Source organism: Papaver somniferum, chromosome 4 (genome assembly GCF_003573695.1).
Source record: "Papaver somniferum cultivar HN1 chromosome 4, ASM357369v1, whole genome shotgun sequence".
NCBI lineage: Eukaryota > Viridiplantae > Streptophyta > Magnoliopsida > Ranunculales > Papaveraceae > Papaver > Papaver somniferum.
In genome coordinates, this window is record NC_039361.1 from 20,664,476 (window position 1) to 20,678,374 (window position 13,899).

The 13,899-nt window shown below is 36.6% G+C and overlaps 2 protein-coding genes and 1 pseudogene across 3 annotated transcripts; all 3 read right to left on the reverse strand.

Moving 5' to 3' along the window:
• Window positions 1-992: 992 nt before the first annotated feature.
• LOC113274887 (transcription factor MYB3R-5-like) lies at window positions 993-5,848 on the reverse strand. Of its 2 annotated transcripts, none has more exons than XM_026524301.1 (10): window positions 5,707-5,848; window positions 5,112-5,285; window positions 4,409-4,478; window positions 4,211-4,268; window positions 3,997-4,091; window positions 3,790-3,893; window positions 3,492-3,620; window positions 2,053-3,293; window positions 1,666-1,808; window positions 993-1,268 (listed from the first exon to the last, which is right to left on the reverse strand). In XM_026524301.1, exons 2-8 carry the CDS (start codon window positions 5,240-5,242, stop codon window positions 2,099-2,101), a joined length of 1,782 nt encoding a protein of 593 aa, XP_026380086.1. In that variant the 5' UTR covers window positions 5,243-5,285; window positions 5,707-5,848; the 3' UTR covers window positions 993-1,268; window positions 1,666-1,808; window positions 2,053-2,098. The 2 variants fall into 2 exon arrangements, with proteins under 2 accessions (XP_026380086.1, XP_026380085.1); XM_026524300.1 differs by having other exon boundaries at window positions 4,409-4,481.
• A 1,620-nt stretch (window positions 5,849-7,468) lies between these two features.
• Window positions 7,469-8,642, reverse strand: LOC113273591 (chromosome transmission fidelity protein 8 homolog). The gene is made up of 3 exons (XM_026523259.1): window positions 8,480-8,642; window positions 8,143-8,380; window positions 7,469-7,720 (listed from the first exon to the last, which is right to left on the reverse strand). The coding sequence occupies exons 1-3, from the start codon at window positions 8,627-8,629 to the stop codon at window positions 7,656-7,658; spliced, it is 453 nt and encodes a 150-aa protein (XP_026379044.1). The 5' UTR covers window positions 8,630-8,642; the 3' UTR covers window positions 7,469-7,655.
• Window positions 8,643-10,840: 2,198 nt separating this feature from the next.
• On the reverse strand, window positions 10,841-12,078 carry LOC113273592 (annotated as a pseudogene).
• Window positions 12,079-13,899: the final 1,821 nt, after the last annotated feature.

Below are 13,899 nucleotides of genomic sequence, written 5' to 3' on the forward strand. Positions count from 1 at the left end.
TTTAACACATGTATATTATAATCAATAATCAAATAATTTTCAAGGGTCACTCATGAATGATTATAAGGTCCATGAGCTAATTCGGTTAAAGATGACATTCTCATATCCGTCATTCAAGTGTGTTGAGTAATATGACATTTTCATATTAGCCGGCAGCTCTCTGAAAGCATGAAGCCACCCAACTCCTAGGTGTTTTGAATAGTACATTTGATTTACAGAAAAAAAGAAGAAGAAGGTTTTACCTATTCACCACCTATGCTTTTCCTAACTGCCACCCACTCTACATTTCCCTTTCAATTGTGAACCAAAGTTGTTATGAGTAACCATAACCCAACCTGGTTATCTTCTTCCCTTTATAGTGTAAAGAGATGTAAAAGCCTCCCAACTATTGATATTACCATCGGCGGCCGCCGCTTCTGTTATTAGACGTAAACAATGGTGGTAGATGGGATGTTTATAAACTAAAACTCCATTAGTTCGTCTGCATAAGCAAGATTGATTCAAGAAACCATATTTGAATTCACCTCAAAATCTTTGTTAACTCTTGATTTATTGAAATCAAAAATAGAATAGGATCTCTCGAACTCTTTTCGGATACAAATCAAATTAAAAGACGAACATGATTATATATAGATCTAAAAACTAATGGCATGCGTTTCCTAGACCTACCCCTTAATTTACAAACATATTTGAGCACTGTGATCACATCCATGTTTATCATTTAAAAACTAAAATTTATGATCGACCTGAGGTGATGGTGGAGGGTTCCGGCGGAAGCATCGGTCTTAGGATTTAGGGTTGGACGAAAAATATTACGGAGTAGTAGTTGTTAATGTGGGTTTTTGATACTCACATTAAAGAAGGTTACAAAGTTTAAGTTCTTTTTACTGGAGGTGGTATTTAGGTAAAGTGTGGGTGGTGAATAGGTAAAACCAAAAAGAAAGAAACTGTAATAAGAAATGATGGAAAGGTAAAAAGATTGAGGAGGAGGATAACTCATAAAGAATAATCTAGCATCCTTTCTTTGCTTTTATTGTATTCGTATAAACGCAAAGATAAATATAAGGTTAGCAAAATAATTTATAATGTTAATGTCTGTACAAATTTACATAGATTATTAATAAAGATAATTCTATAAGAAATATAGACTACTTTTTGGTGTCCCGACCTAAAAAATTAGAACAGTAAACGTTTCTGCCCAAAAACTTTTGACCACCATTCCTTCGGAAAAGGGCTCGTTTGAGTCGTATACCCTGCGCTATCATAATCTGCCAATAAGAAAAGGAAGTCAGTAAAGCTGACACTAGTTCTAGTGATGTGATACTTTGCTTTTTGAATAACAGAATCGACACTAGTTACATCCATGTAAAGTGTTGCAAATCCTAAATCAGAAAATTACTAATGCCATCTCTTTTTGGAAGTTTGGTAAGACTATGAGCCGCCTTTAATGAAGTCGAAGGCCCAGATATGTTTGGGTTCATTTTTTTTTTATGAGAGACTTGAAATAACTACATTGAGGGGACCAAGATGGCACAGATCTAGCTCAAGTAAAGTAAAACGAAAGCCGAACAGCTCTGAGCAATGACTTCAAGAGAAAGATGGTTTTATTATAATATAGTTGCTAAACTTATGTCACGCTTGTGTTAAAAAAAAGGATAGACATACCTTCACTAGCTAATGGATGCTCTGCCGCTAGACAGCAAGTCCAGCATGAAGCTTTACCACATGAAAATTCTAGCAAGGGCAACAAAAATCCCGCTTTACAATAAATACCACGTGAAGGTGGATCCTCCTCGTAACAATGATTACTGAAATAAGAAAAATGAACTGTTAGATTTTACAGCATTATAAAGGTAGAACAAAACAAAAACCAATGGCTAAGATAAACAAGCTCTTCTAGCAAGTGCATGAGATAAGTGGCCTATACAAAACACAATGGCAAACAAACATCGAAAGCACACTACGTTTTTAAGACATTGCCAGCAGTAGTATTTACTTGACGACAGTTACATGTTAAAGATATCATGGATAACATAGACATAATTTACTTACCAAAATAGAAATTTGTAGTTGCAATTCGCTCTAGAATCAAGAATCACTAACTTCTGATTGAGCCCGATTTGATGTCTCTTGAAGACGTGTCTGAGTGCCTAACAGCTCTGGAGTCATCACATTCCATATCAAACGCATGTTCCAAGCGCACAGATTTTACAGTGGCAGCCGCTTCATGTTCCAAAGCATTTGGAGTCGAGAGAGAAAGCCACTTGACATTTAGAAGATCTCTACTGTTGAGATCTTCTCGACCACTATGTGCATGTGGGCTTGACTCCATAAAACCATTTATGTCACTGAAACCATGAGTTCTCACTTCTGGTGTGCAAGCGCCATCAGAATCACATGCATATGGAGCCCAGCCACATATCTGACGTCCACGTTTCCTTATGATGGAAGGGGTATTTTTGAAACTTTTTGCTGCACTCCTTAACACAGCTTCGGGACTACTGGCATCTACAGAAAAATTCCGCAAGCGGCTAGGTGGTGTAGAACAAACTGGACTTCTTGAATTTAGGAATCTACTATTTTCAGAGAGAATATCGCAACTCGTCAACTGGGGTGGTTCATAATACAATCCTCCATAACCAGTACCATCGTGACTTGGCGACGCGTTGAAGACTTTGCTTTGCCTACCATCATGATCTCTGTAATCCCCATGCTCAGATGCCACATTTGGGGTAGAACAATATTTTGCCCTTTTAGGAGTTTCGGGAAACCTCTTTGCAGTAGTAGCTGATTCATCCTCAGTAAAAACAGCTTGATTTTTTCTAGTATCAGAGGGATTTGGATCCAAGGAAAGAAAATGAGGAGGCGTTGAAGTAACATGCTCCGAAGGTTGCCCAGGTGGTGAAAGACTGAAAATGGAGAGCTTCAAATCTTTGGGAGGAATGCCTCCAGTAGCACTTCTATCAGCACCTTGGATTGGTTTTGTTGCAAATGCGACCTGTTTCTGCAAGGCTCTAGATTCAATGGTCTGAAAAGGTTGCATTTGTTCTCCATTTCGTCCACCATTAGAATTTCCAAGAGTTAAATTTACCAAATGATTTCCAGGTCTACTAACTGGTAACATTTTTGTATCAAAAGCATATGTTCGCCCAGGACCCTGCATGGTCGTATCAACCCTCACATTTTCATGATTGAGTACACCAGGATTTATCTTAAGTAGATCTGAAGGTAAATATGAATCCAATTTTTTCTTCACTGAGCAGTTCCAATGATTCTTTATCGAGTTATCAGCCCTGTAAATTTCAATGAGAAAGAAGGAGAAATGAGAAACTGGCAGTTACCTACATGCAAATATCGTCTATCATGTTTGGAAAACCACTATATATAATCTCACGACATGCATAAATCATGCACAATGTGATGGCTCCTTAAGCTTGTCTCAGTTTGATTTATGTAACTAGAATTTATAGACATCTTTGTGTGTATCTTACCTTCCAGGTAGGAACCTTGCTATTTCTGCCCATTTATTACCATAAATTTGGTGGTAATGTATAAGAGTCATCTCTTCCTCATGGGTCCAAGCATCTTTCTTTATAGCAGGGTTTAAATGGTTATGCCACCTGAAAAAAAAAAAAAAGACAAATTTTCAACTCACCAAAATCTAATAATGGAAAATCAAATGCAAACAGAATTACTACCCAAACCGAAAAAAAACACTACAGGATTAAACCAAAAGTTTTAGGGGATATCTTTTTAACAATCAAGAACAGGTAATATTAGGCTTATTACCTTTCTCGACATTGCTTGCCTATCCGACCTGGTAAAGACTGTGCTATAATAGACCACTTCTTAGAGCCATATTTTCCAACCAGCTCAAGGATAAGATCATCTTCCTGAAATTTACAACCACACATGGATTCAGAATCACAGAAACATGCCAGTACCTTTTTACTTTTTAGGAATCTAAACGATTATCAAAAAGATCATTGTCGGTACCTGTTTGGTCCATGGTCCTTTAACGAGTTCTGGATTAAGAACCTTCTGCCAGCGATGGAGACACTGAACATCAGTCCTATTTTTGAAACAAGTAGCTGCAGCAGAATAGTACACCATGTAATAAAATTAGTTAAAAGCAGAACTCTATGGGACTATAATAACAAAAATCTCAAAGCGACTAAGAAAACAGAATGACAGACAGATGAGTGTGTACCAATTTTCTTCCAATTTTTCCCGCCGTGCGTTTTGACTGCGGCAGTTAACATACTATCCTGTCCCCATCACCAAAATAACAAAAATGTGAGAGGTATTTTAACAACGGTCAACTAATTCTTACTCGCGTGCCAATGTTATATGCTTATGATGTAGCTAGAACATTTTCTTATAGCAAAAACAAGGCTTAGCCACTCACCTCTGACTCCGTCCATCCCCCTTTTTTCGACCTTCTGGTTGGACCTGTTGTCCTTTTCGATATCAGAGAACTGCTGTCATGAGAAAATTTTAACATTATATAATCCTGATATTAGTTTATAATCAGAAAATAGGATTAAAAAAATAAACAAAAAGTAATCATACTAAAGCTAAGTACTTTTAAGACACCACTCAGCTCAGTGATCAAGCAATCACCTCCAACAGAGAGACCTCGTTAACTCAATGTGCAAAAGGTAAGTAAAGTAAGGGTAACGGATATAACTAGGACACCTGAATGTAACTGCCAAAAGGGCATAAGTAGGGGTAAAACCCCCGATACATCACTGTGTTTGCAGGAGAGCACCAACTTCTCTAATTTTACTACTTCCTCATCCTACTAACTATATTATTCTAATTCATAGTATCTCCATAGAATTCCTGGTCTTTATTCAGTTGACTCAAGAAAGTCACTCATCCGTCTCTCAAGTATTGAATACCAACTAATTAGACAGGCATTTACATCCACATAGCTAGAGTAAAGTCAATTTGGAGCTCACAATCTACGCAGCCAGCTCCTCTAACAAGCTAACCTCTACTACTTGACATCCAACAATTTCACATTCCCATATGTACCGAAGCAATAACATCACAGAAAATAGCCAATAATGAATAACATATATGAATGAGGAGACATCAAATCATACCCTTTAACAAAGGCCGGCTTAGGAAGTGATGTATCAGAACTACTATCCGAAACAGACGAACTTGAAGGGGCAGCAGCCGTAACTTCTTTAGTCACACTTGAATTCCCCTCCTCTTGCTTAACATCTTCCATATTTATCCACCAAATTAACTCTCCAACTAATTAATAACCGAACCTGAAATTAACAACAGAAATAACAAAACTAACTTCAGAACACCGACACAAAACCCTAATTGAACTTCACCTCCTACATTAACTCAAAATCCAACTTTTTTTTTGTTTAAAAAAAAAACTAACTTTTAATCAATTCAAACAATCAAAACCCTAAAACCCACCCCCAGATCAATCCAAAAACACACACACCCCAGAACTCAAAATCACATCTTTTCCAAATCAAATCCTAAAATCAGTCCAACTTTTGATCTTCACACCCCTACGATGTACAAGTCCGAATCAACAAATCATCAAATCAGAACCAAAATCAACCCCAAAAAAAACTAGGGTTTTTCTTGTAACGGCTATAATAAGAAGCTAAACGTTGATAAAAATTTAAACAATTGAAAAAAAAGATTCAGTCTTTACACACACAAACTAACCTTGATTTTCAGGGTTCATAAACAGTTGAATAAGCGATTGAATCTTCTAAATCTCCTGGGGTTTTTAATCGCGGGAAACTGATGGAGAGAGAGCGGAGCAGTGAAGAGAAGAAGAAGAAGAAGATTTAGATGTGGAAAATCTGGAAGAAAGAAAACGGAAATAGTTAGACGGTTTAATTTTTGACCTTTTTAAACCAAAACCTTACGTTAGAAGGAAACAAACAGACGGGGACGGCTCTATTAACGGAAAGATTTCCTTCTTATCATAACGTATTTAAACGCCGTTGTTGTGTTTTCCGTCTACACGTGATTATATTAATATAATAATGAGGGTTTTTGTTGTGTTTCGGAAGTTTCTATTTTCCACCCAAAACCGTTTTTGGTTTTGTTGTTTGTTTGTCACACTTTGCATAAACCTTTTGTGTTCGTGAATGTTGGATGAATAGTGTTATCATGCATTCGAGTGTATAACAAAAAGTCGGTTTCAAGTCATTATATTTATTATTTCAGAGATGCATATACACACTTGAAATTTGGCATCATGATATAACTTTACTTACAGTCGGGATGGGCTCAAGTGATTTGAGGGTACTCTAAATCGTGAAATTCTTACACTTTTGCTTGTACAAGTTATTGAAAAGAATTGAAGATCTCTACATGACAAGAAAAACTTTATTGATCAGGTGATTGTGATTTCAATATGATATTTAAGTGAATCAGACGGATTCCAGTCCAGTTAGAGATTGTCAGATTGCAATGTGATACAGATTGAATAGTCTAAAAAATATGTAAAAATATTTTGTGGTCCAATTAAAATTTTATCTTAGTGCAACACAGGGAGTTGTCTTGATTAAGCGGATTTTTATTCTTCGGTGCACATAGGGGCATGTATCTAAGCATGTCGACGTTTAACCAGAAGTTATCTTACATGTTTACGCAAGACAAACTTTCCTCTTCATATGTCGGGAGTTCTAAACAGACCGAGAAAACTGAACTCCACCAAAATCGATATATACAGATTTGGATGGCTGGCCCTATCCCGAGGCAAACAAGGGTTCACTTTATCATGTCTATCGGTTTAGGCGAAATTTAAGTCTGCAGAGCATTGATGTATATGCTTTTTAAAGAAAAAAAAAATTGGAGTATGAAATGTATATTAAAAAAAAAATACTGTATATCTTGAAGTAAAATTTGACATTCTGGCTGCACCCAATGATATCCTTTGGTGTGCCGTGCACAACCCAGGAGCAGTTCAGACTCAAGACTAGTGTAGAAAACAGTAAGTTGGGTGGAAACAAAATTCCTGCATCTTTTCAAATAACAAACGTATCCTTTTCTTTGGGATTTTGGATGCTTTTTAACTCCACAACGTCTACATGACTTTGTTTATTATTCATATCTTTGTGGTTAAATGTTGGGTTGGGTGGACAAAATTTCAGTGACTTCCCCTGAAATCCACATTAAGAGCAGCTGTATTTCTTTGATTAATTTATTTATTTATTACCTGCACAGATATTTTAACATAATAAATATTTCGCATTTATTATAATGAAAATAACTGAAAAGTCTTTTTCCTCATCCCATTCACTGTCACCTTTAACAAACAAATCAATACTGATAATAATTGGAAATGAATGTTCGTATGATGACCAAATCCAAAACGGTAAATTGGAATCTTGATTCCGACTAGTAATTCCGGCCTAGTCGCATTCATGACCATCCATTCTCCGGTAGTTTTTATTGTCAATGTTGGTCATTCCAATAACACAAATTCAGTATGTAATCCGCAAACTAAACAACAAAATCAAGTAGTACTCAAAAACATATTCTCGGAAATGCCGATTACATGTTCGAAACTGAAACAAATCAAGTATCATGGTCACAACAAAGAAATCCTTCAACCAAAAGGCAGAAATTAACAGATATAAGAAATGTGATGAGGAGAAGTTTTATTGAACCATGGGCACTGTTGTTGTTGGACCACTCTTCTTCTCTTTTACCACTACTTGCGGTTCTGCACAAAAAATTCAAAATCCAGACATGAAAAACGGCTACTAGCATTGAGTGACTATAACATCTAAGAGATCCCAATTTAGGTACTTCCGACACTCTTTGCAACCATTTTGCATAGACATTTCGATAAAATTGACATATGGAGTGAGGCAAATAAACCTTATTCAGCCAGTCCAAAACTGCCGAATAACATTTTTGCCTCATCTAAAAAGCCGAATGACTGAGATTGAACGCATGTGGATTTTAAGACCACCAAAGACATCGTCTTAGTTAAAACTGGGTTCTGGTTCCCAAGAAGTAGAACCAGAACCCATAAATGGTTTCAGTTGAGTTCCTACCTTTGTTTTGAGTGTTCTTCATTTGGGGGTTTTGTCTATACTAGAAATTATACAAAAAAACAACGGATTAAAATTGAAAACTTACTTGAAATTAGGGGTTTGGGTCTGGTTTTAAACAGAATGCGATGCCGAATAATCCCAATTACTTCCAATTCAGTTTCAGTCTTTGGCGAATTAGCCTTACTAATATCTTCTTCTTCTTCTTCATCATCTGGAATTGATTCCAAAATAGTTCTCTTCTTCTTCAATATCAAATATGGTTTCTTTAGTTTCATCTTTGTTCCTGATAATTCATGGTATCCAACTGTGAAAGTATAATTCTCCTGAAAATCAAACAAAATGAAATTTTCAATACTGTGATTCGAATGAACTATCAAATTGGAATCAATATACATAATTATAGAGAGGGGAAGATATATAACCTCAGAGGAAGTACGACAAAGGATACCGATTTCAAGGTTTTGTATACGATCTTTGAAACACGGTTGAACTTCAATCATGCCTTGTATTTCTACGATTGCCCATTCTGGACAGTTTCCATCACTACAACTGCATTTTACTTCGATCTTCATTTTTAGATTTTTTTTTCCCCAAGAAGAAATAAAATGAAAACAAGGGTTTTCTATGGCGGTGGTGGTAATATAAACAGGATTCATTACTGTGGATAGGGCGGGAGATTTGAAACGTTTTGTAATTTTCCCGCCAATAATTGTAGTTGTACTGTTGTAGAAATCAAAACGGCCTGCGACCCGACAGGCCGACCGGCCCTAAAAAAATTAGTTCGAATTTACTGAAAGTTTTTCCAATGCAGTTATATGGAAAGACAAACTGTATGCAGCTTAGATTTTTTTTGAGCCATTGAACTCCATATTAAGTCATGGCCGTAGGGGTACCAATTTGTTTCCGGGTGTACCATTTCGAAGGGTAAAATCTTGGTACCTCTATTACTATTAGCAATCTAGCATTTAAGTGACCTTTTTCTTGATATTATATCTCAAAAATTAGTGTAAAATGTTCTTATGACTCGCTGATTCACCATAATAAAAAAAAAACGTTAAAATAAATAAATTGCACCATCATTAATCAATTTCCCCATAAGGCCTGAATCTAAATTCTGCTTAGTGACTCAAAAATGTAATAGGTGGCAAGAAACCTATCTCACACATTCATATTTGAACCCATAATTCAAAAAGTGCAGTGATACATAAAATCTGTCTCATGACCAAAATCCCCCTTACAAATCTATCTACATTGTAACCTGAATCTGCCTTGTTGCCCAAAATCTGCAATGTATCGTAAAATTAACCCATGACTTAGAAATTGTCATTTGTCTATAAGTCGTTCAATGACTCAAAATGTACAGGTTCTCCAAAATTTACCATATGACTCAAAACATGTCTTGCGAGTTTTGACCCGTTGTGATCCGTAATACGGTTAATGATCCCAATCACATAATAATTACATAAAGCTATGTACCACCCCTGATAACTTACAGCCAATAACTCACACGTTTAGCTTGCAAGACATAAGCCTATAATACTCATCAAGACGTTTGTCCCGGACAACCTCAACCTACAAGAAGAAAAAAAGCCTCGTCAAGTTGCAAAAAGTAGCAATAGAATCAATTCGAGCAATTGTTATGCTGCAGTAATTCAGATTCAGGGTAAAAAGGACTCACGTTACTGAACGATTTACAGGTTCTTACCACCCGAACTGTATGCATTCCATCTGCCGCAAATTCTTCAGGAATTTTGTAGTTCTTGACGCTCTGCAGTTCAAGATGTGTTGATCAGTTGCAAATTTGCATTCACTAAAACTAAGAAGATTATATTTGTGTACATGACAAATTTTAGCAGTCCCAAAGCCTAACTTACAAAGCCGGAAAACAGAAATGATAACATCGTGGGAAAAAAATAAGGAATCCAGACATATTTGTGACTTGGTGCACGAAGCTTATGGTCGTCGATGTGACTTGACCCAATAGTAAATGACCATGTAAAGCAATCAGGACTGTCAGAAATCTGGGGGCATGTAATTGATAATTATCTGAGCATATCACTGAGTGGAAGAAGAAAGAATCTATGTCGTTTGGGGCAAGGTGCTGAGCACAAATCTGAGGTGGCACTGTGGCAGTGCTGAAAATGTTACTTAACTTTATGAACAGGAAATTCCAAATAGTCATGACGATAAGAGTACGGGTAGCTTCTAGGTACCTACTATACACAATTCTAATTTATTTTTTATTTTCAAATGATTGAATCCATTGACACCTTACACAGGAGCGCTTCTAGGGAAAGGCGCCCAATGTAGAAACACTACCACTTCAACACCTCGACTATGCTTCAAAATATCATATGAGTAAACTATAATAGCAACACATTTTATCTTGGTCTGTGCAAGTCTACTATGTGTTCTGTTCTTCCTTGCACAAGTTGGGTTCAAATCTTGTGACCTGTGGGATCCTAGAGAAAAAATGCTGCATGCATATAATCGGCCGAATAAGATTCAACGAAACTCAGTGACAGAAATAAGAAACCAGTCGCTATGGACTTCATTCTTCTACTTGCAACAGGGAGTAACACTAATATCTATGTCTATGCAATCAGATCATAAAACAACCCCTAGTGGGTTCATTCGATTTGCTGTTTCAATACTAACAAACAACAACAATAGCAATAACAATTGCCACAAATTGAATTTTGATGGGAGCTATTTACGCACTAATTTTAAGCTAGTTGATTTGAAAAATAGCTGTTTCAACTGAGAACTAATATTACCTCCAATAATTCGGCGTTACAGGGATCATTAGGATCCCGTTCAGGGCCGCCATTGACAGTGAAATGGTTGCCTTCAAATACAAGCACGTGCTCATGATGTGGAACGTTAGCTAGTGAACCACTGCAATAATAACATGAAACCCAAACAAAGTGGTAAATCTAGGGTTTTGATATAATTTAACACTCAAGGGAAGGACAAAATTGATATGAAAATTGAAAGATACATACTCAAATTTGACATCCACTGACCCGCAGGTGTATGCTATTGAACCAAATGAAAATTCAGAAAAATCGATTGGGGTACTCGTGATGGAGGTGGATTTGTAGAAACAGATAATTCAGAAGTGGTAGATGCCATAGACTCCATTATTTACAGAAGAAATCTGGAATAAAAACAAGAACAATTGAACGCAGAAAGGTTTACCTTGGGTAAAAAGTGAGGCAGTAGTCAGAACTAGCCATTTCAACCATTTTAGTATAAGCCTGATTGAGCCAGTCCATATAGGCTTCAAGCTATCCTGAGAAAAGGAACTGCCAAATGATACATTTGCCTCAGCCAAAAATCCCCAATGATTTTCGAGGCAACAGGACATGTTCTAATGACTGATATTGAACACTTGTGGATTTTCAGGTCACCAAGGACATCATCTTAGTTCAAACTGAAAAATGGTTTTAGTTAGTTCCGACCTATATTATGAGTGTTCTTCATTTGAGGTTCTTTATACTACAATTTGTACCAAAAAGAACAAATCAAAATTGAGAACTTACTTGAACTTAGGGGTTTGGGTCTGGTTTTGAACAGGAATACGATACCGAATAATCCCAATTACATCCAATTCAGTCTCAGTCTTCGACGAATTAGCTTTACTATTATCTTCTTCTTCTTCATCTGAAATTGAATCCAAAATGGTTCTCGTCTTCTTCAATACCAAATATGGTTTCTTCAATTTCATCTTTGTTCCTGATAATTCATGGTATCCAACAGTGAAAGTATAATTCTCCTGAAAATCAAGCAAAATCAAAGATTCAATACTTTGATTCACATGATGTATCAAATTGAAATCAATTTATAGAGAGGGGAAGATATATAACCTGTGAGGAAGAAGTACGACAAAGGATACCGATTTCAAGGTTTTGTATACGATCTTTGAAACACGGCTGAACTTCGACCATGCCTTTTAACTCTATGATTGCCCATCCTGACAATTTCCATCACCACAACTGCATTTTACCTCGATCTTCATTGTTATATTTGTTTTTGGGTACAATATTGTGGAGGACAGCCCTCATCTGTTTTGTTGGGTGTCATAGTACAACAAAACCCTTAAGTAATTAAGGGTCAGGATAAGCCCACGTGTAGGTAGATCTCAAATTCTCATGCTACGGCTCACTGTTTTCTTCTTCTTTTTCTTCTATCTTTCTTCCTCCAAATACTCAAATTGAATCTGTTGATTGATGTGATACGTAATGGCTACTGGAACCATAACTATCGCATTACGTGTTTTACGTTCTCGTTTCGACGATCAGATGTATTTGTGTAACGATTCCAGATTAATATACCGTCCAGCCGGTGCCCCTGCATATTACACTGATTATAACGCAAAAGCTCAAACTATTGGTCAGTACTTCAGGTTACTGTTTACCCACGAGTGAGATTCTCTCAAAAGTCAGAGAGGACACAAAAACACATACTAGTTTAAGGAATTTTTGTGATTCGAGGAATTGTTTGGGCAAAAGGAAAAGAGTGTGTGAAATGGTTAAGCTTTATAGAAGCCACCTATATGTTCAAACCATTTCATAATTGGTTGTGTAGCAGCGGATGAAACTGGTCAGTTCAAAGAAGATAACTTTATTACAATTGACACTGATAATTATCTTGTGGAGGAGACAAATGATGTTTTAGGAGATGGTTATGCAACAGAAGCGATTAAACATCATTTCATTTGGGAAAAAATTGATTGGGCAACAAAGTCTTCAGGTGAAATAAGAACATTATTTGTTGAAGTATTTTCAACCTCACTACTTGATTATACCTGAATTATATTTCGCCAAACATAAAATTCAGTTTGAAAAAGGTGGAAGCTCGGAGGTGAAGGTTAGTGACCAATGTTTGTTACCTTCTGGGATCACTAAAGAAAGTGTGGCGCTGGAAGTTAGTGATCAATATTTGTCAGATTTTGGATTCACTAGGGAAAGTCTAGGCAAGCTGTTAAAACTTTGGTAAATTCTTTTCTTATCTTTATTCATAGTATTCCATAGATATTTATACATGACCGATAACTTGAGATTTAAAACATTCCTAAGACACGGATTTGAGACTTTCCTTATAAGTCTCAAATTCATGACTTACATGGACAATCCTTTCCTAATATATTACCACAATTTCCTAATATATCACTTACCTTATCGGTCTCAAATTAATGACTTACATGGACAATACTTTCCATAGACTGACCACTACGGTCTTGGAAAGTATTACGACATTTCCTAATATATCACTTTCCTTAATACCCCCCCTCAAGACGGAGCATGCAGGTCACAAATGCCCATCTTGGACAAAAGACCTTGAAACTGAACTCGGCCTAATGATTTGGTGAAGATATCCGCCAACTGCAACCCCGTAGGCGTATAAGAGGGAGAAATAATTTTCTGTACTATCGCATCCCTGATGAGATGACAATCCACTTTTATATGTTTAGTTCTTTCATGAAAAACGGGATTCTGAGCAATATACAACGCCGACTGACTATCACAAAGAAGACTTATTCCCTGTGTATGACAAACTCCCAAATCACTTAGTAATTGCTTCAACCACTTCAATTCACAAGTAGCTGCAGCCATAGATCTGTATTCTGCTTCAGCTGAACTCCGAGAAATTGTGTACTGCTTTTTGGTCTTTCAAGACACTGGTGAATCCCCAAGAAGCACAAACCATCCTGTCAACGATCGTCTAGTCAAAGGACATCTTGCCCAATCTGAATCACACCAGCCTTTTAAACTTAGACTACTATCAGAGCGCAACAAAATTCCTTGCCCAGGATTCTTTTTCAAATATCTAACTACCC

Excerpts from the sequence above, each read along its gene's own strand:
- LOC113273591 (XM_026523259.1), bottom strand. The coding sequence starts at position 8,629 with ATGAAGATCGAAGTAAAATGCAGTTGTAGTGATGGAAACTGTCCAGAA. Across the intron at positions 8,381-8,479 it reads TTTGTCGTACTTCCTCTGAG|GAGAATTATACTTTCACAGT; the intron begins GTTATATATCTT and ends TTTGATTTTCAG. Across the intron at positions 7,721-8,142 it reads ACCCAAACCCCTAATTTCAA|AACCGCAAGTAGTGGTAAAA; the intron begins GTAAGTTTTCAA and ends TTTTTTGTGCAG.
- LOC113274887 (XM_026524300.1), bottom strand. The coding sequence starts at position 5,242 with ATGGAAGATGTTAAGCAAGAGGAGGGGAATTCAAGTGTGACTAAAGAA. Across the intron at positions 4,269-4,408 it reads GGGGATGGACGGAGTCAGAG|GATAGTATGTTAACTGCCGC; the intron begins GTGAGTGGCTAA and ends TGATGGGGACAG. Across the intron at positions 4,092-4,210 it reads GAAAAATTGGAAGAAAATTG|CTACTTGTTTCAAAAATAGG; the intron begins GTACACACTCAT and ends ATTCTGCTGCAG.